The sequence below is a fragment of the Carcharodon carcharias genome, chromosome 13 (genome assembly GCF_017639515.1).
Source record: "Carcharodon carcharias isolate sCarCar2 chromosome 13, sCarCar2.pri, whole genome shotgun sequence".
NCBI classification, from domain to species: Eukaryota; Metazoa; Chordata; class Chondrichthyes; order Lamniformes; family Lamnidae; genus Carcharodon; species Carcharodon carcharias.
Window position 1 is genome coordinate 18,046,361 of NC_054479.1, and position 24,621 is coordinate 18,070,981.

The 24,621-nt window shown below is 43.5% G+C and overlaps 1 protein-coding gene across 3 annotated transcripts in view; it reads right to left on the reverse strand.

Moving 5' to 3' along the window:
• gltpa (glycolipid transfer protein a) overlaps positions 1-24,419 on the reverse strand; it is a 39,512-nt gene extending 15,093 nt beyond the window's left edge. For 2 of the 3 annotated variants that reach the window (XM_041203206.1, XM_041203207.1), the window contains exon 1: positions 24,207-24,419. In XM_041203206.1, the coding sequence (XP_041059140.1) occupies positions 24,207-24,309 (103 nt within the window). In that variant the 5' untranslated portion in view covers positions 24,310-24,419. Of the gene's footprint in view, positions 1-24,086; positions 24,187-24,206 lie in introns of those variants that run through there. The other variant, XM_041203208.1, reaches the window with a different exon arrangement.
• Between the last annotated feature and the right edge of the window lie 202 nt (positions 24,420-24,621).

Here is a 24,621-nt window from a genome sequence, read left to right on the forward strand (position 1 = left end):
AACCCAGACAAGATATCCTTAACCCTGGCACCAGATAGGCAACATAGCCTTCAGGACTCTTGATCCTGGCTAGAGAATAGTATCTATTCCCCTAACTATATTATCCACCATTATAACTACATTTCTCTTTTCTCCTCCGACTAAAATGGCTCCCTGTACCACTGTGTTGTGGTCAGTTTGCTCATCCTCCCTACAGTCCCCGCTCTCGTCCACAAAGGGAGCAAGAATCTCGAACTTGTTGGATAAGGGCAAGGGCTAAGGCTCCTACAGTGCTACTTCCTGGATCCCTCTACCTGCCTCACTCATAGTCACACCCTCCTGTCCCTGACCACTGGCAGAACTTAAGGAAATCTAAGGGGTGTGACTGTCTCCTGAAACACAGCGTTCAGAGAATAAACACACACGAGACTATCAGCAAGGAAGTGAATAACATGCTCTTATAAGTCATTATGGTAGATTTATTCTACAAGTACTACATTAGATCATCAAAAATGTATATTTATCCGATGACTGGATGCAAACGAATAATATTGAACCAATGATGTCAAGGTCAGCTCTACAATAGATAAGCAGAATCACAGTTAATATATACAGTAGAACCTAACCACATTTTCTATTGTACTTATCAGTTTTAATTTAGACTGAAGAGTATTTTCCTCTTCGACTTGTTTTCCCTCCTCTTGAAAAATGGAAGATGCATAGATAGAATCCATAGATGCTACTAATTCCCCAGTACATCACCCCAAGTGTTCATGTTGTACAAGGCTACTGATTTACATTTATATGTCAAATTCCTGTTTTTCTTATGACTTGACGTTTGAGATTATATTCCATATTTCTGTTCATTGCTTTGCAGTTTCCGTAAAAAGCAATTAGCTCAAATCACATCGGGAAAACAGAAGGGGCAGAAACACTGATTTTCCGTTAGCAAGGCTAGAGATTCTGATGCCAATTATAACTCCTTTATCACCACCAGTTGGGAATAACTCAGCACAGGCCAGGGAAGTCAAACCAGGTGCATTTATCATCAATATTGGTCAGTGCATTTGCCAACAGGGCTATCAAGATCAAAATTCATGACAGTCAAGGACACAAGGGTCTAAGCTAATTTACCTATTTTATTTTCAGGAGAAAAAAATCCAGTAAAATTAAATTGATAAGTATTAATTTTCAGATCAAAGTATGTTGATAATAACAAAGTGGTTGGTTACTAATTGCATCAGCAATAAACAAAAAAAAAATATAAAAATGGAATAAAAACTCACAGCACATGAATGGAAAGCATCAATAATAGAAACCAATAGTACTCCTGGCCCAGGCTGGCAAGGTTGTGTTTCCAGAACTGAATAATTCATTTTCTGGAGATAGTACAAAAATTGTAATGAATTCTTTCCTTGTTGTTGCAACCTTGTGAACATAATGGGTAGAGCTCTGCATGGAAAACCACCTTGGGACATGAAGATGCTAATCTAATTTTGAAATTGGACACATTAGAAAGCATATTGTACAGAAGCACAGTCTGAAAGAACAATAGAGCCCCTTGAATGTGCTGACTGATCACAGATGGATAGTGGTAGTGTCACTACAAATGGCTTTAGTACCCCTAATTTTTTTCCACTACCACCTCTATAAACCGCTTTGTGGACAATCACACCCTCCCTCCCCCACCCTACCCCACCAACGTGACCCCAAGGACCACACTCCTCCTCCACCACTAAGGTTGAGATCATCCAGCTCATTCCCTTCTCCATCAGGCCAAACATTCATTCAAGTTCTTCTCTAACAAGCCCTTGAATCATTTTTGCTCCAGTCTCTTTCCCATCTCATCCTCATTAGCCTCTCTAACTTTTGAGAACTTTTGACATCAACACCCTTTAACCCACTCTTCCATTGTCCATCTCAGTGGAACTTGCTTGGGGCTTCTCATATAAATGCAAATTTGCTCCCTCTAACCTAACCACTCAGAGGGAGAGTATCTCCATTAAAGGCATCTCTGTCACTAACTAGTTAACTCCAGTCACCTAAGGGTCTATCCTCCAAGGCCCCGACTCCACTGCCTTATCTAAACACTTCCCTTTGGCATCAAAATCTGCAGACAAGGGATCAGCTTCTACACAAACGCTGATGACATTGAGGTCTACTGCTCCACTGTTTTCAGACTGCTTGTCAAGCATCCAGTCCTGCAAGACCTGCAATTTCCTCCAGATATAGCACTGGGAAGGCTAAAGCCATTGTATTCAACCCCTGCTACAAACTTCATACCCTTACCACTGTTTCCACGCCTGTTCCTGGTCAGTGTCTCAGGTTGTATATCACCACCAAATTGGTTGGAGAGCCTACTCTGTCCAGGTCATGCATAAACAAGTTCCAATTCACTGAGATGCCCAAGAGCATAATTCTGCTTGATGCTTCATTTTCAGGGATGGAGGAAAAAATGGCTTATGGTAAAAGCAGTGGGAAGACACAATGAAGCTGCATGACAGTTAAAAAGTGTTTGTGTCCAAATAACTGGTGAGATGAGAGCATAAATTCCACGCGGGCTGGCCTATCAGTACTAAATTCTTTTGCACTTTTAAAAAATGAAATCAACAGTAAATATAGGGCAAATCCTAGTTGTCAGATTTTCCAACAAGTCATATTATTTGTATGCCATATGGGCTTTTAGAAATTAACAAAAAACATTTACAGACCATTGGGGTCTTGAGGTTTGTATGTATTCTCTCACTGGAGTAAATAGAGTCATCATAGAGATAAGAACAAACAGCTGGGGCAGGGAGAAGATTACTACTAAAAAATGTGGCAGAGTAATGGAAGCTCAGTATTAAAACCGTAGTGCATGCAACAACTTGTATTTATATAGCACCTCTAATATAAAACATTCCAAAGTGCTTCACAGGAATGATCTAAAACAAAATTTGACATCTAGCTACTTTAGGTACTTAGAGCAAGTGACCAAAAACTTCACAAAAGAGGTAGGTTTAAAGGAGTGCCTTAAAAAGGAAAAAAGAGGAATAGGGAGGCAGAGAGATTTAGTTAGGGAATTCCAGGAATTAGGGACTTAGTAGCTAAAGGCATGGCCGCCAATGATGGGCCACCAATTATACTTGCATAGGAAGCAGTTCAGAGAAGGTTCACTAGGTTGATTCCTGGGATGAAGAGGTTGTCTTATGTGGAAAGGCCAAGCAGGTTGGGCCGACACTCAATTGAGTTCGGAAGAATGAGAGATGGTCTCATTGAAGCATGTAAGATTCTGAAGGGCTTAACAAGGTAGATGCTGAGAGGATGGGGTATCTAGAACTAGGGGCACAGTTTCAAAATAAGGGGTTTTCCATTTGACAAAGATTAGGAGGAATTTCTTTGCTCAGCGGGTCATTAATCTTTGGAATTCTTTTCTCCAGAGAGCTGGGGAGGTTGGGTCATTGACTATATTCAAGGCCAATTTGGACAGATTTTTGATCTGTAGGGGAATCAAAGATAATAAAAAGGGCTGGCAGGAAAAGGCCACAAATCAGATCAGCCATGATCTTATTGAGTGGCAGAACAGGCTCAAGGGGCCAAACGGCCTACTCCTATTATGATTTTATGAGCAATTAATATCAGTGTTGCTCAAGAGGGCAGAATTGGAGGGGAAATGCTTTCCTTTCCTTAAAAGGAACACTGAACTCTAAAATTGAAGATTTGTAGTACCATAAATAAATTCCTATGAAAAGATAATTTCCTGCAATCTGTACCAAGTTATCTGACATTAGCCAGTGTAGTGTTAGGAACATTACGAGTAGCGTCAATTCACCTTAGGCTAGATAGGAAGCGAGGTTAAGAAAAAAAGGTCTGGATTTCCAATCTTAATTACTATCCAAGGATGAGTGCTTGAGTGTGTGGGTGCTCGAGTATGAGAATGAGGACAGAATCAGATATGACGTCCCCACAGATACAAAAGAATGCCAGAACTCTGTCCAACATCACATATGAGCACTTGGGCAAGGCCATGGAGGACACAACTTTCCTATGGAACATACCCTTCCCAGATTCATCATCTCAGGAAAAGCAAATGGGTTGAAAAGTCTAATTTGTTTATGGGGCTAATCTGTTGAACTATAGGGATAGTTATTCACTCCACCCCTCTATCCCCTTCATTCTAGAACTGGAAGCTGATACAGATCTGCACCATGATATACTGGTGCCCCAATACTGCATTCATTCTACACTATAGGATAAATCCAATAGTTCTTAATTTTTAAAAAATGGTCTTCAGATGAGCTGCAGAGCCCCAAACTTTAATCTTTTGTTACTTAATGCTATAAACGTAAACTTGCTAAGATTGAAATTCTTGAAAGTAAAAACCTTTTGGTGTAGCTGCAAAACAAAGTACAGATTCACCCGGTATCCTGCCTCAGTTTCCAAGTCACAACCTCCACAATTCAAAAATTGGTTATGGCACAAATACATTATCCTCCACACTTTCTCTCCGCATCCTCAATATGCATTGATTCTTGTTTCAACATTGTCTACTACTCAAACTTATTCTTTCCACAGACCTCAAGACTGTGAAACTTTACCCTTCCTCATTGCTCCTATCAGTACCAAAACTAAAAGTAAGTGTTGGCCAAGAGCTTCAAAAAAAACCAATTATATAAAAATGGCACTGAATGCAAGCTGATTTCATGCAAAAAGAAATTATACAAAGTGCAGGAGCTCACAAGTTTGTACCTTCAGCTTGTTTTACTAACACAGCTTCATTTGTGTTGGGAGATTAAGCCATTACTGCAAAATCTGAGGTTTACAAAACTGAAGGGGCATGATATATTTTCCAGAGAACAAAGGCACCGCTGAAGAAAAAAAATGTTGATCATTTAACACTTTGTGTACTACTTGTAATGGTATGACATTGCTCTTAAATCTGAAAGAGGGAAAGGGCAGTTTCTCAGTTTTATTGAAAACTCAGCCCTTTGGAAGAGGTGGTGATGGTGTAGTGGCATTGTCACTGGACTAGTGATCCAGAGATCCAGAGTAGTATCTGGAGACCTAGGGAACCGGGTTTGGATCCCACCTTAACAGACGGTGGAATTTGAATTTAATAAAAAAAGTTGGCAATTAAAAGTCTAATGATGACCATGAAACCATTGTCAATTGTCATAAAAACCCATCTGTTCACTAATGTCCTTAGGGAAGGAAACCTGCTGTCCTTACCTGGTCTGGCCTACGTGTGACTCTAGATCCACAGCACTCTGAAATGGCCCAGCGAGCCACTCGGTTGTATTAAACCACAAAAAAGTCCAAAAAGAATGTAACCAGACAGACCACCCAGCATTGACCTAGGCACCAGAAACGACAATGCCAAACTCAGCCCTCAGTCCTTACTGACATCTGGGGGCTAGTGACAAAAATCAAGAAAACTGTCTCACAGACTAGTCATGCACCAGACTGACACAGTCAGTCATACTCACGGAGTCCCATCGGCAGGACAGTTGGCAGAGGTGGCGGCAGTGGTTTACAGTCAGGAGGGAGTTGCCTTGGGAGTCCTCAACATCGAGTCTGGACCACATAAAGTCTCATGGCATCAGGTCAAACATGGGCAAGAAAACCTCCTGCTGCTTACCACGTACCGTTCCCCCCGCACTCAGCTGATGAATCAATGCTCGTTCATGTTGAACACCACTTGGAGGAAGCGCAGAGTGGCAAGGGCGTAGAATATATTCTGGGTGGGGACTTCAACATCCATTACTAAGAGTGGCTCAGTAGCACCATTACTGACTGAGCTGGCAGAGCCCTAAAGGACAAAGCTGCTAGACTGGGTCTGCAACAGGTAGTGAGGGAACCAACATGAGGTAAAAACATATTTGACCACATCCTCAGCAACCTGCCTGCCGCAGATGCATCTATCCATTACAGTATTGGTAGGCACAAGTCCTTGTGGAGACAAAGTCCCAGCTTCACATTGAGGATATCCTCTATCATGTTATGTGCCCCAGCCACTGTGCCAAGGGGGAATAGATTTCAAACAGATCTAGCAACTTAAAATTGGGCATCCATGAAGCACAGTGGGCCATCGGCAGCAGCAAAACTGTAATCTCATGGCCCGGCAGAACACCCACTCTACCACTGCCATCAAGCCAGGGGATCAACTCTGGTTCAAAGAAGAGTGCAGGAGGGCATGCCAAGAACAGCACCAGTCATATTTAAAAATGATAAGGTGTCAACCTGGTGAAACTACAACACAAACTTGTGTGCCAAACAGGAAGCGATAGACAGAGCTATGCAATTCCACAACCAATGGATCAGATCTAAGCTCTGCAGTCTTGCCACATCCAGTCGTTAATGCTGGTGGACAATTAAACAACTCACTGGAGGCGGCGGCTCCACAAATATCCCTATCCTCAATGATGGGGAACCCAGCACATCAGTGCAAAAGAAAAGGCTGAAGCATTTGCAACAATCTTTAGCCAAAAGTGCTGAGTGAATGTTCCATCTCAGCCTCTTCCAAAGGTCCCAGCATCACATATGCCAGTCTTCAGCCAATTCATTTCACTCCACGTGATAAAGAAAAGGCTAAAGTCACAGGATGCTGCAAAGGCTATGGGCCCTGACAATATTCCGGCAATAGTACTGAAGACTTGTGCTCCAGAACTTGCCGTGTCCCTAGCCAAGCTGTTCCAGTACAGCTACAACACTAGCATCCACCCGACAATGTGAATGTTTTCCAGGTATGTACTGTACACAAAAAACAGGGCAAATCCAACCCGGCCAGTTATCACCCCATCAGTCTACTCTTGATCATCAGTAAAGCGCTGAAAGGGGTCATCAACGGTGATATCAAGCAGCACTTGCTCAGCAATAACCTGCTCACTGATGCTCAGTTTGGGTGCTGCCAGGGCCACTTAGCTCCTCACCTCATTACAGCCTTGGTTCAAGCATGGACAAAAGTTGAACTGCAGAGGTGAGGCGAGTGAGACTGCCCTTGATATCAAGGCTGTATTTGACCGAGTATGACATCAGGGAGCTCTAGCAAAACTGGAGTCAATGGGAATCGGGAAAAACTCTCCACTGGAGTCAGACCTAGCACAAAGGAAGATGGTTGTGGTTGCTGGAGGTCAATCAACTCAGATCCAGGACATCACTCTAGGAGTTCCTCGGGGTTGTGTCCTTGACCCAACCATCTTCAGCTGCTTCATCAATGACCTTCCTTCCATCATAAGGTCAGAAGTGGGGATGTTTGCTGATCATTGCACAATGTTCAGCACCATTTGCGACTGCTCAGATACTGAAACAGTCCATGTCTAAATGCAGCAAGATATGGACAATATCCAGGCTTGGGTTGACAAGTGACATTCGCACCACACAAGTGCCAGGCAATCTCCAACAAGAGAATCTAACCACCCTCCCTTCAAAATTCAATGGCATTACCATCATTGAATTCCCCACTATCAACATCCTGGAGGTTACTAATGACCAGAAATTGAACTGGACTAGCTATATAAATACTGTGGTACATGAGCATGTCAGAGGCCAGGAATCACGCGACAAGTAACTCACCTCCCGACTCCCCAAAGCCTGTCCACCATCTACAAGGCATAAGTCTCATGTTATCACATCCTAGTCAGGAATGTGATGGAACACTCACCACTTGTCTAGGTGAGTGCAGCTCCAACAACACAAGAAGCTCAACACCATGCAAGACAAAATAGCCCACTTTATTGCCAACCCATCCACAAACATTCACTCCCTCCACACTGACACACAGCAGCAGCATGATGTACCATCTACAAGATGTACTGCAGGAACTCACCTTCCTTGGACAGCACCTTCCAAACCCACACTGCTACCACCCAGAAGGACAAGAGCAGCAGAAATATGGGAACACCACTACCTTGAAGTTTATCTCCAAGCCACTCACTACCCTGACTTGGAAATATATCGCCATTCCTTCACTGTCACTGGGTCAAAATCCTGGAACTCCCTGCCTAACAGCACTGTGGGTGTACCTACACCACATGGACTGCAGCAGTTGAAGGCAGCAGCTCACCACCACCTTCAAGGGCAATTAGGGATGGGCAATAAATGTTGACCTAGCCAGCAACACCCAGATCCCACGAATGAATAATTTTTAAAAATTCATTACTTTAGATTTTAAAAGATATTTCTCCAATTAGCAGCAGATAAATCACTGGGAGAAAAAAAATTACAATTACTTTTCTTAAAAGGAGGAAGAACGTGTAGGACTAAGGGAAGAAGGCAGGGCAGTAGCACGAGGTACACTGCTCCTTGGGAGAGCTGGTGCAGAACCAAAGAGCCAAATGGCCTCCTCCTGTGCAGTAACAATTTTGTGAAGGAAAATAGTTGCTTATTAGAGAATGAGGAATTTCCACTTGATCTTATGGTATAATGGATCATATGTTCAATGCTGCTGCAACAAACCTGGAACTATACAATTATTCTAAATACTGGTCCCCTCACCCAACTCTTCCAGGTCTTACTAACATTTTGTACTCTGGGTACACCAGTACACCCCTTACACTTCTTGCTCCCCATCTAGCTAAATGATTGCTTAAATCAGCATGAAAGAGAGTGGGTAGGAGTGTTCCAGTAATAAAAAAGGGAATAAGGGTCTCCATGACAGATGAAAGGAGGAAAAGTATGTGAGGAATAAGGAGGGGGAAGCACTTAATGAAAGAGAAGGGAAAAGGAACAGAAAGTGCCAGACACAAGTTACCAAAAAAAAAACACAAAAGCAAATGAAACACACAGAATAACAGAGGCAGATTTGGAGACAAAGGGGTATTGTAACATAAAAAATGCACAAAATAGGGACAGCAAGACAGAATAAGAAAACAAATTGCCTCATTTTATATTTAAGAATTACGGAATGGAAGACAGTTAAGTAAATGTATTTTATCCATGAATAGTTAATGGAAATAAAAATGAACTAATTTTGAAAAAACATTTCTCCATTTCTAGTTTTCTGCCCTCCGGCCCCATTCTCCCAAAAGTTGTAATTTGTTGGAGTACAGTTTTAGGGCTACCAATGGTCCAATGTTGAGGGCGAGGGCAAGGGCAAGGGACCTGATCATCTATATCCCTGAGTGTTGAAAGAGGTGGCTATAGAGATAATGGATACATTGGTGCTCATCTTCTAAAGTTCTACAGATTCTGGAGTGGCTCCTGCAGATTGGAAAATTGCAAATGTAACCCCACTATTTAAGAATGGAGGGTGAGAGAGAAAACAGGGAACTACAGACATGTTAGAGTCTATTATAAAGGAGGTGATAACCAGGACTAGAAAATAATGTTAGGATTAGGCAGAGTCAACATGGATTTGTGAAAGGGAAATTACGTTTGACAACATTTTTGAAGATGTAAATAGCAGTATAGACAAGGGGGAACCAGTGAATGTGGTGTATTTGGTTTTCAGAAGGTTTTTGATAAGGTTCCACACAGGTTAGTTAAGCAAGATTCAAGCACGTATGATTAGGGGCAATACACTAGCATGGTTTGAGCATTGGTTAAAAGACAAAAAAATAGAGACAGTGAGAATAAGCAGGTCATTCTCAGGTTGGCAGGCTGTGACAAGTGGGATACCACAAGGATCAGTGCTTAGGCCCCAGCTATTCCTGTCTTTGTCAAATAATTTGGATGTGGGGACCAAGTGTAATATTTTGAAGTTTGCTGATGACAAAACCAGCTGGGAATCTGAGTTGTGAGGAAGATGCAAAGAGGCTTCAAGGGGATTTAGACAGGCTGAGTGAGCAAGAACATGGCAAATGGAATATAATATGGGAAATATGAAGTTATCCACTTTGGTAGGTAAAACAGAAATGCAGAGTATTTCTTAAATGGTGAGACATCCAAAGGGCCTGGGTGTCCTTGTTTATAAGTCACTGAAAGCTAACATGCAAGTGCAGCAAGCAATTAAGAAGGCAAATGGTATGTTGGCCTTTGTTGCAAAGGGATTTGAGTACAGGAATAAAGAAGTCTTGCTGCAACTGTATAGAGCCTTGGTAGTGTAGAGTAGTGCGTGTAGTTTTGGTCTCCTTATGCAAGGATGGATATATTTACCAGAGGGTGTGCAACAAAGGTTCATCAGACTGATCCCTAGGATGGCAGGATTGTCCTAAGAAGAGAGATTCAAGAGACTGGGCCTGGGGCCTATATTCTCTAGAGTTTAGAACAAGTGGTGATCTCATTGAAGCATACAATATTCTTACAGGGTTTGTCAAGGTTGATACAGGAAAGGGGTTTCCCCAGTTTGGGGGTGGGGGCTAGAACCAGGGGACAGAGTCTTAGAATAAGGGGTAGACCATTTAGGGCTGAGGTGAGGAGGAATTTCTTCAGAGGGTGGCAAATCTTTGAAAATCTCTACCCCAGAGGGCTGTGGAGGCTCAGTCACTGAGTATATTCAAGACAGAGGCTGGCAGATTTCTAGGTATTAAAGATATCAAGGGATATGGGAAAGTACAAAAAAATGGCATAGAGGGTGAAGGTCAGCCATGATCTAGTTGAATGGCAGAGCAAGCCCACGGGGCCAAATGGCCTATGCCTGCTCCCATTGCCTATGTTCCGAAGCCAAGGCTATAATGGAACTCCGCATAAAACACACGAAGGTAAAACATTCCGATCAAATGACAAGATGAACTATTTTGCTTTCAACTTATCCATAGATGTTCCAGTGTATCAGAATGAATGCTCAGATCAGCAAAAAAGCTCTGGATACAAAAATCAAAATAGAATTCTTCCTGGATGGCCCAGTGGACAAATTTACCACAAAGGTCCCAGATTCAACCCTGATGTGTGAATTTTAGTTGAAGTAATGATGAAAGCATTTAGAATTTCCCTAGGTAGTGGCATTACAAACTGGACATATTGTTTGGGCTTACGCATAAATAATTACCTATTTAGTAGAGTTAAGAACACATGAAATTAGAGCAGGAGTAGACCACATAGTCCATCGAGCCTGTGTCCATTCAATACGATCATGACTGATCTTGGGCTTCAACTCCCCTTTCCCGCCCACTTCTCATATCCCTTAATTTCCTGAGCTCTCTATCTATTTATCCTAGCCTTAAATATATTTAACAATGGAGCATCCACAGCCCCTGGGATAGAAAATTCCAAAGAGTCACAACCCTTTGAGTGAAGTAATTTCTCCACATCTCAGTCCTGGTTGCTGGTGGGACTATACCCCAGCATAAATCAGCAACTTTAGCAGAGAGGAGCTAGGAAAGGGCCAAAGAGGGAAAATACTCCTAGGTTACTTCCAGATTCTCATGCTCTTGTTCTACTAGCAATTTGGTATAGTTTACACCATAAAGCTGACTGTTGTGGCACCTGGAGATGTTGAGAAGCAATAAGATACTTTATCCACACAAGTCTTTTTCTTTGCAGGCCTTCTAGAATAGAAACCATGGCTTAATTTTCACATCATCCCAGGAGCATAGAGCTTGACTATAGATCTCCATCACCACCCAAACTATCTCAGCGCAGACTGCAAAATTCAAATTTGTAATTTCCGTGATTAGTGTGGCTCAATGGTAGTGCAGTTGCGATTGAACCATTGGGGCATTTTCTTTTAAAAAAAAGAAAAACCTACTTCTCACTTTGGTCAATTCTTTTAAAATGTCATTTCAATTCCAGTGGGCAGAATATGACTTTGGATAAACTGATGTTAAAACTCCATGGAAAAATCCACCCCCTTCTCTCCATCCAGAAATGGCCTGGTTATGAAGAACAAAAGAAAAAGTCCTAAAGATTCAAGTTTAAAAACAAAAAGCACATACAATCCAAACCAGAACAGTTAATAATGTAGCCTTTATTTAAACCAACAAAAGGCTGATTCTCCCTTTAAAGTACAGTGCTGCCGCTGACCAATAAAATACAATAGCACATTGTGTGAATAGAGGTCTCGTGTTACTAGAAAGTCAAGAGAGTGTAACCCCAGCTCTTGAGTGAGATGGAAAGGTCTGCCTGATTGTTCTTTATAGGTTCACTGGTCTCAGCACTGGAAGATACTGCAGGTGATAATTAATTGATTGAAATGGAAAGCTTTATACTGCACACTGGAAAGGAAACCATCAATGAAGCTGTAACAAAATAACCAGAAACTTCCTGCACTAGAATGCAGGTTGAGTCAACATTTTTTAGTGAATTTTTGTGTTCATACATTTTACACATGCAGGAGTGTAGAGGAGAACAACTAACTGACCAAAGTAAGAGACAAATGTGTGGAGGTAAGCTTGTACTATAACACTCTAACAATGTTAGCTATGACCATCAATAAGTGTCACTACCCATCAAGTGTACACCATATTAAAAAGTCACATCTATTCAGAGGCATTTTCTGTAATAATGTTAATTTTTTTCTGGTTGTTTCCTCTCCTCCCTTGATGGCAACGGCTTATGCTGGTTTATGATTCCATGAGTTCCCTCTAATACCTTATCCAATTCTTCATTTGAGCTCCTCTGTTACCTTGCTCAAGAGGCCTTTCATTATATGCAAGTTCAGCCAGCTGTTCAATAAACTGCCGAGGGCAAAGTCCAATCCTGGCCTCACCCAATCTTCATTTATGCACACTTCTGATAAGGGTTGCGGTGTAACAATCAGAGAAGGGGACTTTCCTCCCACAGCCTCCCAGACCAATGAGGTCAATTGCAACAATGCCACCAGGATATAGACCAGTGATCAGAAGCATCCTGCTCCATATGGCTCAGCTTACTCTGAGTCACAAGGGATACAACAGGCAGCATTGAAGTACAAATTAAAATAATAAAAGGCATCAGTGAGGAACAACTGTTCGGGGTAATTTAGTAAGATACATATCCCTTCAAGTTTTGTATCCTGCACTAATCTACTAAATGCTTATCTAGTATCTGGCGTTTTGCCAATGGAAAGATTTTATCCCTGGCCATTCAATAAGCTCTAAATGTTCCTACCATATTGCCGTAAATACAAAACAGGCTTCCATGGTAACAAATAACATAAATCAATGAACTGACACCACTGTAGCACCTGTTATATGATTCAGATAACCCCTCTGGTCTAATTTTCCTCAAGTCAATTCAAGTTTGTACAATCTCTCAGTGGGTAAGAAATGGGATATTTACTGAATTATATAAAATTAGGAAGGATTCCCCCCCCCCCCCCACACCCACCCACCCACCCCGGGTACTGAGTCACTCAATGTCCTCAAGAGCAGTCCTGGGATAATTACTCCAAATAGATTCAGGGCTCTGAACTAGAAAACAAACTGCAAACAGCCAGGAATTTCAGTCATTACCAGTTTGGCTCTCCTCCTTTATTCTGAAGCGAGTGCAAAACGAGAACTGTCCAATAGATAGACTGCCACATAGAAAATAGCCATTTAAATGGGAACTAGTTAGCACCCAAAGCCTATGAAACTGCTGCAGGTAAAGGAGCAAATTAGAACAGGAGGTGGCTGGGCAGGAACTAGAGTTCTTTTCTGAAAAGGCAGACACCAATAAAACTCATCATCCACCAGCCTGGAAATGTCAGTGCCAAAGAACTTTTTTTTAAGTCAAGGTGAAGGACCAAAGCGCACAGTGTGGGTCATCAACAAGATTCAAAAGGAGTGAAAGATAAAGAAAAACTCACGTTTAAATAATGCCAGCCCAAAGCAGTTTACAACCAATTAGATATTTATGAAGTGTAGTCACTGTCGTACTATAGGAAACAGATTAGTCAATCTGTGCAGAGCAATGTGATAATGACCAGATAATCAATTTTTGTGATGTTGATTCATAGATAAATAAATATTGGTCAGGGCACCAGGGAGAACTCCTACTCTTTTCCTCGTTCACTCAAGAAACCAGAGGTGCCCTAGTTAACATCTTATCCAAAAGTCAGCTTCTCCAACATTACAGCATTTCCTCATCACCCCTGGAGTGTCACTTGGTCTCTGAAGCAGAATTTGAATCTACAACTCTTTGACTCAGAGGCAAAATGCTACCAACTAAGTCACAGCCAAGAGGAGATGAATTGGAAAGTCGCAAAAGGCAATAGTAAGCTTGAGACTTAAAAACCCACATGATTGTGAAAAGAACTACTTTAGTGCAAGCCATAGCAAATGGTAATGATGGGAGGCAGCATTCCTAACAACAGTTACGGATGTACCTGCGCCAGATGGATTGCAGCTGTTCAAAGTGGCTCACCACCACTTTCTCAAGCACAATTAGGAATGGGCAACAAATCAGTCCTTGCCGGTGAAGGAAAAAAAGAGTAATACCCTAACTGGCACCTAGACATATAGGATCTTGGAAGCACTAGTCCAGATGTAGGAGAAAAGCAAAAAACTGCGGATGCTGGAAATCCAAAACAAAAACAATTTTCCAGATGTTGGATAACAGATTCCTATAAATAAGCACAATTAAAATAACAAAATCAGTGAGCTCACGGTACAAATTTTACAGGACATAATTTCACCAGTTCAGTGTATGTTAAGTTGACATCATGCCCTAACATTAGTATTACAGAAACTATTTTAATTTTGTCATGATAGTTCTAATTGTCTACTTATTTCTCTCATGAAGACACCAGTTATCAGTTTCACATATGATGCATAATCCAGCAATTAAAATTGCTTTTCACTCAAGTAGATAGATCTAGAATGCTCAGTTGGCAAGTGAACTGAATAGGTATGGCAAATTTGCTTCAATTGTCCAGCTTAGAAAAACGAGAAGAAGAAAAGCAGCCATGGATCCTGCATCTGATCACTACTAGCCAGTAACGCTTGCTATAAAGTGCATGCATGTGGGCATCAGGTTGAAAAAAAGGTGGAGGCCTGCATGTGATACAGCCTACAATCAATAGCCACATGTTGCAAAAAAAGGTCAGGTGGACAAAGAACTGAAGGATAGCAGGCCTTTGTGAAATTGTACCTAAGTAAATGTTGGTGCTTTTGGTGAAATCACAAGGTGACAAGGGAATAGAAAGAGCTGTCTTGTGGAAAGTCAACAGGCAATTCTTTTTTTAAAATTCCTTCATCAATTCCCCCTCTCCTTTCCCACGGAAACAAGTAGCTTATTGGCTCTTCACCCAAATAAGATTTTTAAAATGGTTATAACCTAAACTGCAGGCCAGTCAGTCGTGGACAATGTAACATCAGAGTCCAGTCTGGTCCTTATCTAATGGGCGCTTCCCATCAGGGAGTTACTTGAAAACAATCAAAAACAGAAACTCTGCATAAAGGTGTAGCTTATTCTAGCAGAGAAGAGAACAAATCCAGGACAAACCCAGAACTGAATTGGAGAACATCCTCGTCTCAATGGCACTTCTATACCAGCTGACTCACCTTTCTTATTTATATTTTTGGATAAACAAGATATGCCCCCTGCTAAAATCTAAATCTCAGCCTGTACAAATGTGGAAAATTCTATGCTGTAAAATGGTGCCCGTTGAATAGAAACCACTCCTGAGCCAGGTTTAAACACAGACAACAATAGAGGTGGACCAATGTAAATGCAAGGCTCACTGGAACACACACCTATTTCTGCCAAATGGATAAAAAAAACTTCTCTCTCTTTCTGCAGCCTGGTACATCCTCCACTTGCTTAACAGGAGAGGTACAAACCAAAACTGTAACGCAAATGATTAAAGATTGGAAATGGCTGCACTTCGGCTCAGCAACCCCTTTGCTAGTAAGATAATCAGTGGAATATTTCACAGACCCACTGCCTCTCTCATAATTGCTGTCTGCAAGCTGTAAAGTTTCACTATTAAGTGAAATTTAGCAGTCTCTAATGACATCAGAGTAAAGGGAGAACTCTTCTGATGTAGAGTTGAGGCAAGTGGGGGTCAGCATAGTAACTTTGCTCTGTATCAAACTATGTTACTATATCTAATTGGGTTGCTTGATGTGGATAACAGGTTACTGAAATGGAAAGTGTTTCATTCTCTAGTGTTAACGTGCTTTACACTGATCAGAGAAAAAAGAAAAACGTTGTATTGTTCAACAAGATAAAAGTTCTGCACCAGTGTTTCGTAAAGTGTCTGCTGCTACATTATTGCCAGTTATCCAAGGAGAATACAGCTTGGGCTGCTTTTTTCCTGGGTTCACCAAATTTATCTATATAGAACCCCAATTACTAAAGAGTATTATAATTGGCAGGTATGGCAAGATGCAAGCTCAGCATTAATTGGTTTGGGCAGTATAAACTCAAATTAATGAGATTTAGTGGTGGACAAACCCTGTCATAATCATCTAGTTTCATAGTACGTATTAATATTTTAGAGGTAAATTTTTGTTTTGGAAAGATTAAATTTGTACAGGTAAGGTAATTAAAATGCTGGACTTTAGAAATTGCCAGGACACAAGTCATGTGTACTTATAAAGTCAGAGTTAGGAGGATGAAAGCAATAAAATAGCAAATGGCCTTCATTTAGCTGGAGAACTACAGATAGTAAGTCTAGGAGAACTATCCTGACTTCATTAGAAATTTAAATTATTCATGCAGATTTCAGGGTGAAGTAATTTGGTTTTGAAGCCAAAAGGTTAATTAATGTAAATACCTAATCAAACATCTCAACTAACTTCTGCTGCCATAAAGATGAATGATTCAAGATGGAGCCTTGGTTGGAATTCTGGGAAGTTGTGGGATTTTTCCAGGACATCTTTGAGGTTGGAGCTGAAAGCACTCAAATTGGTGGGTCTGAGCCCCAAGTTCAGCAGGCAGAGAAAGGGAGACTCTGCAAAGAGCTGAAAAGCAGCTGTAGACCTTATTTTTTTAAAAAACGCAGCTGTAGACCTGAAGCAAAAGGGCTATCAGATGTCAAGGGTATTTCTGAAGTGGAGCACTAAGCCAGAGAGCAGTGCAGTCCATGTTTCAGCTGGAGTGTCCATAACTGTGAGGTGTTTAAGGAGTGGCAGAGGGTCATTTAGCAGGAGGCTAGTGGAAGAACCCCAAGAGTGCTCATACCTCAGAGGATAGCAGGACCATTAAGAATTCCTGAGAGCCGTGGCACTTTGGTTTGGTCCCCAGAAAGTGAAGGGACCTTCAAGAGCCTGATAAATAGCCAAAGACATTCTGGGGAAGTCATAAGGAAAAAGGGAAGGTTCAATTGAAAATTCTAGGCTAAAATCTGAGATGTTGTTTTATTATGCTTTCCAATGCAAAGTACAAGTGTTCCTTAAGACTGTGCTTATTTAGTAGTGTTTGCCTTACTTGTTTTTTGTTTAGTAAAATTAACTTGTTTAAAACCCATGGAATCTTATTGCATAATCTCTTTCAGTTAATAACTGGGTGTTCAAGTTTCTCTTTAAACACTAAAGTTCTCTAACAACCCACACTGGAATACACCAGTATTTCAGGCTTGCTCCCAATTTGAGAATAAGATTTCCCCAATGCTGCCATTAAACGACTAACCATTATGGTAAATTAGATGGATTGTCGTGCCGTCTGTGCACTGTTCCCTGAGTCCTTCTTCATTCTGCTTCAATCTAGCACATCATTCTCTTCCGATCCTCCTGCTCGAGTTAAGCTCACGTCCGCTCTGCAAAGCTGGTTGTGGACACTTGTTTCTAATTCTAACATTTAATTATTTACATATTATTTGAAAAGGAACAATTGTAGGACTATGGGGAAAAGTTGAGGGGAGTCAGATTAACTGAACAGCTCAAAGAGCCAGCACAGGCCCAATTGGACGAATGGTTTTCTTCTGTGTAAGTTTCTATTGCAAAAGAACAGGCTAAATCAGCACCTGTGTTTTTCTGCACATGAACCGCTTGCCTGTGTACTCAAACATTGTGTTTTGTTAAAGTTGTTTAGGTATTTCATTCTCTCCCTCCCTGCCAGATCCAGATTAATGCTGACAATACAGTTAGAACTGGCTTCAAATTCTGACCTTAAATCTATGTTGATTTTGTTCAGGACAGTGGAAGCCACATTGCAACCTACCTCAGTTGCCCTGGGCTGGGAGATGAAGAGATAGAGTTCCAGTCCCAATCATTATTCACTGATCCACAGGGTGAAAACATGCATGCATTAGTACCGGATCAGACAACCTATGATGCCACTTATATCGCACATGAAGAATGAATTAGGTATTGGGTGGTGACCTGTGGAACTGCATACCAGCAATAGTCACATATTCCACAGGAAGCAACATAAATTAAGTTGGGGGGAATGGTAGGGTGGGCGGAGAGGAGAGGGAGAAGAATGTTAATGGGCTACTGCCAAAGGTGAAACACTTGAGGATGTAGGGATAGATCTGATGGCCCCTGCCAGTCCGTAATGCCACCAGAGCGAAAATTGCAAATGTACGTATGCAATTAATTATATGTATATTTCTGCCGTTGCCAAATTTGCCCTGTAGTCTAACTACAGCAGGTCTAGCACAAAGGGAACAGCTTGAGGAGGAGCATAAAAACCAAAACATTGTGTATGATGGCCAAGATCTCAAGTGTGGAAGCACCAGCAGCCTCAGCAATACTGAAACTATAAGTTCCCGTATCTATACTCATTTTGAAAGTAGGATTACTGTTGAATCAGAACAAAGTCCCAGGAAAGCTCAAATTACAGCCATCCTCATTTTTCCCATCCTGAAGGCACCATTGTTACAGTTTATAATTGCTGGCTATCCTCTGCAACTTGCTGTTTTGACTCCCAAAGTTGAGCACTGATAGGCTGGTCATTAACTGGGGCATATCATTCTAACCCAATTCTTCCCTCATCAGAAAATACACACACAGACATGTTTCCAGTAGGAGTCACTTCATAGTAAAGCAGGAGTGGCAGCTGTTACATGTCACTTGCAGTAGTTCTACTGGCTTCTGGTTCGCACAGCTCCATTTTCAACTTGGATAATTCGCAACTAAGCCAAAAAGAGTTCATAAAGCATAGACGGGATTTTTAAAAACTCACTTCTCATTCTTGCTGACTGGACTTATTGCAAACATCAGAAAACAGGTTGTATATCCAACATGGGAGACTTGGGAAATCTGTATTGTCAGAGTGCTGCAACTCACCTTGAATAATTCATAAAAGATAATAGATGAGAGCTTGAAGGTTGTCAAGCAGTAATTCAAATCAAACAATTCTGGTGGAAGCATAAGCCAAAGAAGTTGAGCTCAAGTGGTTTACAAATCAGCAGAGCTATGGATTGAGTTACTGTCTGAAAGTCACTGCCAGTTATTTTATATTCTTTACATTGAACACACAATAGGTTAGAATCTCCTCTCCCATCCCCTAGCTTTCTCTCCTAAAATCATTCACTTTTGCTGAGGTGCATTTCTACAGATGTGCCAGTCTCAGTACTTTATCCCAGTGGGCAGATTCACCCATGAGTTTAGGTTGCAAACACCTGCAGACTACTTAACATGAAAGGCATTACAGCTGAGCCCGAACCAGTTCACCAGGCATGCACATTTTCCTACCAGGGCTTCTGCTTGTCCACAGAAGCTAGAGCCACTGATTTTCCCTTCTCAGATATTCACCGTAGTGTTCCAATGCAGCATAGGTCAAAAAGTCATGCATGGACCATCACCTGTACTCCTGGTGGCACACAACACCATTGCCTTTACCCATTAAGCCAGAGTACCTTTTTGCTGCAGATCGAAGCATTGCCTCCATGAAATAAATTCTACAGACTAGAAATAAAACCTGGGAACCTCTTGATGGTTCTGCATGGCACAATTTACCTTTATCAATTGGTTGAAGAATACACTTAACCAGAAACCCCTGCAAATTGATCACTAATGGTTGCAAGGTGAAAAGAGAGAACAAACATGAGGTGGTGCAACAGGAAAAATGCTACTTATTTGAAAACATTCTTTTTTGTTCATTCATGAGATGTTGGCTTCACTGGCTGGACCAGCATTTATTGCCCATCCCTAACTGCCCTTGAGAAGGTGGTGGTGAGCTGCCTTTTTGAACCACTGCAGTCCATGTGGTGTAGGTACACCAACAGTGCTATTAAGAAGGGAGTTCTAGGATTTTGACCCAGCGACAGTGAAGGAACGGCGTGACACAAAGCATGTGACACAAAGTACTTTGTGAATTATAAAACCAAAGGCAGAATTTATTGCTTTTTTTTAGATTCATAATACTTAATAAGCAACAGTTAACGTTCCAGTAAAACAAGAGTAATCTGGGCTGTGGACTGTAGGTTTAACAGTGGTCACACCAGCCTCATCCATTGTCCAACTCAGTGGGATGGCTGTTGTTGGGTTCGACTCTTACCTATTTGATCATAGATAGAATATCTCCAGCAATGACTTAGAATCAAAAGTCAATACCACACAGAAGGAGACCATTAAGCTTATCAAGTCCATGCCCCGACACTGTTCTTTCCTGACTGCCCCAATAAACTATCTTTGGCTCCTGTCTCTACTGCCCCTGTCCTAACAGGAAGTCCTGCTCATTCATCACCCTTCTCCTCACTCATTCTGGGCCGTCGTCTCCCAGCATCTCAAAATTAAATTTATCCTCCTTTGCTTAAATCTCTTCAATGTCCCACCCCCAATCTGATCTCTGTAACCTCTTGCAGCCCTAAGAAGCTTCTTCTTGCCAAACACTAATCTTGATTCTGGCCTCTTTTGCATCCACGCTCTGTTTACTGGGGATAATGCCATCAGTCAACTAGTTGCCATGCTCTGGAATCATTTCTGTAAAGACCTTTGTCTCTCCGTCTAATGCCTTTCTTAAAACTAATCTCTGATCAAGTTTTTGGTCACGTTTTCTACCCCACCCCCTCCTTTACCTCTGAAGATTTAAAAAATTATGTATAGATTATTAAAAGAGCTGGCCCTTTAACTGTTTATTCAGGCTTTGTTACTGCAAAAAAAAAATCACCCCCGCACTTCTAAAGTGTCTTGGGACTACAACAAAGGAACTAAACAAATTGTTTTCAGCTTACCAATTGTGTAATTTTTGAGTGACAATAATAAATGCTGAATAGCACACACTCAGCCTAAACAAAATAACTCAGGCAGGAATATCCCATCGACTAGCTTCATTTTATAAATGGTTCCCCAATTAAATTGGTGCCTCTCAACTATCGGCTCTCGAGAGTTACACAATTCCTTTTTTTAAAAAAAAAGTTAGTTGTCCACTAGGTTATCACAACCAAATCTATTGATCTCTTTCAAAAAAATAGAGATACATTTTCTCCCTTACAACTAAATCTTGCACATCATACCTCAATGTCCTGCCCTCTTTAAAACCTTTGCTATAGCATTCAACAGGTGAATGTGTCCACAGGTTCACCTTGATACAGTACATCGAGACTGCTCCCGACAGTAAGGAAAAACAAAATGAGCTTCCCCTGGTTTCAGATTCATCCATCATCAATTTTTCCTCCCTTCCTGTACTGCAGGCATTCAAGATCTTGTTGGATTACAACTCACATTACTTGTCACCCTCATCCAAGTGGTAGGTGTTCATGGATGAAACCATGCAGGTTGAGTACTTGCAAGGTATTCAATCACAGGCCAGCTCCTCATCCACACTCACCTGACACCATCTTTCAAACAGGGAAAAAGTGCGGCAGATTTTCATCCCCACTATCCCGGGAGGCTGAGACCAACCTTGGCAAACGACAAATAAGAAGAGGAGCTTTCTGCTTTGGGTGTCGCAGTGGAAACCCTGATAGTGCATTTGCAACCTTGGGACAGTTTTTGTGCGTCCAATCTACGTGAAGTAAAGCGGTGAATAAAAGCCTCTAATTTCAGAGCTTTCGAAGCAAAGAGCAAAAATTGCAGCATGAGATTCGAAGGGGAAAACCGATTCTTTGTTCAGCTCAAAACCAAATAAAAACGTCAATGTAATCAATATGAATCTCAGCTGAAGTCAACACCAGACACACACCTAACCTTCCAGCCCAGAACTCAGTATTTTCATGTGTTCATGTGCTTCAGATGAGAACCTGAATCCCCAATGCCCTTTCCCAACCTCCCCCAAACACCCCAATGGCCCTTCCTGCCAACCCCACCCAAACACCCCAATGTCCCTTCTCCCCAACCTACCCAAATACCCCATCCCACCAACGCCCCCCCAAATACCCCATCCCACCAACACCCCCCCCCAAATAGCCCATCCCACCAACGCCCCCCCAAATACACCATCCCACCAACGCCCCCCCAAATACACCATCCCACCAACGTCCCCCCCAAATACACCATCCCACCAACGTCCCCCCCAAATACACCATCCCACCAACGTCCCCCCCAAATACACCATCCCACCAACGTCCCCCCCAAATACACCATCCCACCAACGTCCCCCCCAAATACACCATCCCACCAACGTCCCCCCCAAATACACCATCCCACCAACGTCCCCCCCAAATACACCATCCCACCAACGTCCCCCCCAAATACACCATCTCACCAACGTCCCCCCCAAATACACCATCCCACCAACGTCCACCCCAAATACACCATCCCACCAACGTCCACCCCAAATACACCATCCCACCAACGTCCACCCCAAATACACCATCCCACCAACTTCCCCCCCAAATACACCATCCCACCAACGTCCCCCCCAAATACACCATCCCACCAACGTCCCCCCCAAATACACCATCCCACCAACGTCCCCCCCAAATACACCATCCCACCAACATCCCCCCCAAATACACCATCCCACCAATGCCCCCCAATACCCCATCGCACTAATGCCCCCCAAATACCCCATCCCACTAATGCCCCCCCAAACACCCCATCCCACCAACCCACCCCCCAAATACCCCATCCCACCAACCCACCCCCCAAATACCCCATCCCACCAACCCCCCCCAGTACACCATCACACCAACCCCCAATACCCCATCACACCAACCCCCCCAATACCCCATCACACCAACCCCCCCAATACCCCATCACACCAACCCACCTTCCAAATACCCCATCCCATCAACACCCCCCCAAATACCCCATCCCACCAACCCACCTCCCAAATACCTCATCCCACCAACACCCCCCCAAATACCCCATCCCACCAACCCCCCCAATACCCTATCCCACCAACCCCTCCAATACCCCATCCCACCAACCCCCCCCATACCCTATCCCACCAACCCCCCCAATACCCCATCCCACCAACCCCCCCAATACCCCATCCCACCAACCCCCCCAATACCCCATCCCACCAACCCCCCCAATACCCCATCCCACCAACCCCCCCAATACCCCATCCCACCAACCCCCCCAATACCCCATCCCACCAACGCCCCCAATACCCCATCCCACCAACGCCCCCAATACCCCATCCCACCAACCCCCCCAATACCCCATCCCACCAACCCCCCCAATACCCCATCCCACCAACCCCAATACCCCATCACACCAACCCCCCCAATACCCCATCACACCAACCCCCCCAATACCCCATCACACCAACCCCCCCAATACCCCATCACACCAACCCCCCAATACCCCATCACACCAACCCCCCCAATACCCCATCACACCAACCCCCCCAATACCCCATCACACCAACCCCCCCAATACCCCATCACACCAACCCCCCCAATACCCCATCACACCAACCCCCCCAATACCCCATCACACCAACCCCCCCAATACCCCATCACACCAACCCCCCCAATACCCCATCACACCAACCCCCCCAATACCCCATCACACCAACCTCCCCCAATACCCCATCACACCAACCCCCCCAATACCCCATCACACCAACCTCCCCCAATACCCCATCACACCAACCTCCCCCAATACCCCATCACACCAACCCCCCCAATACCCCATCACACCAACCTCCCCCAATACCCCATCACACCAACCTCCCCCAATACCCCATCACACCAACCCCCCCAATACCCCATCACACCAACCCCCCCCCAATACCCCATCACACCAACCCCCCCAATACCCCGAAGATAAAAGCCAAAGCTCTTAAGAGTCATACGGACTCGAAACGTTAACTCTGTCCTTCCTCCACAGATGCTGTTGGACCTGGAGTTTTTCCAGCATTTTGTTTTTGACCCCGATGCCCCTTCTCACCAGCCCCTCACCCCCTCCCCCTCCCCCTCACCCTCACCCCCTCTCTGTAATACTTTGTTAGTTTTCAGGTTTGCCTCTCTCCGAGATGCCCCATGCAGGAGGATCTCCCCTCCTATTTACCTCGGATTCGGAGTCCCTGCATTTCTCCGGTGGTGACAGCCAAGGCCGATCGGCTGCTCCCGGCTCCCTCTCCCTCCCTCACTCACTCTCTCTCACTCACTCACTCACTCACTCACTCACCGAAAAAGGGCGGTAGGTAAGACACGCTGTCCAGGAAAGCCCTGGTGTCGATCTGCTTGTCCGCCGGGAGCTGCTTGAACTGATGCTCCGCCAGCATCGCCATCGCGAACGGCCCCGAAACACAAGCGCTGTCCCAAAAAAGGCAACAAGCGGCGACCGAAACAACCTGACGAGGTGGTACCGGGGGTGGACGGGCGGCGGGGTCGGGCGAGGTTGGGGTGCGGGGGGGGGGGGGGGGGGGCGCGCGGAACCAAATAACACGACCCCGTTCAACTGCCGCACACCGGACCTCAGGAGGGTGACACCCACCCCGTGTCATAGCAACAGGCCAGGTGAAGCTGACCAATCAGGAGGGGGGGGGGTTAGCGAACTACACCAGCCAATCCGTGTACACGAGAGGGAAGCCAATGAGTAA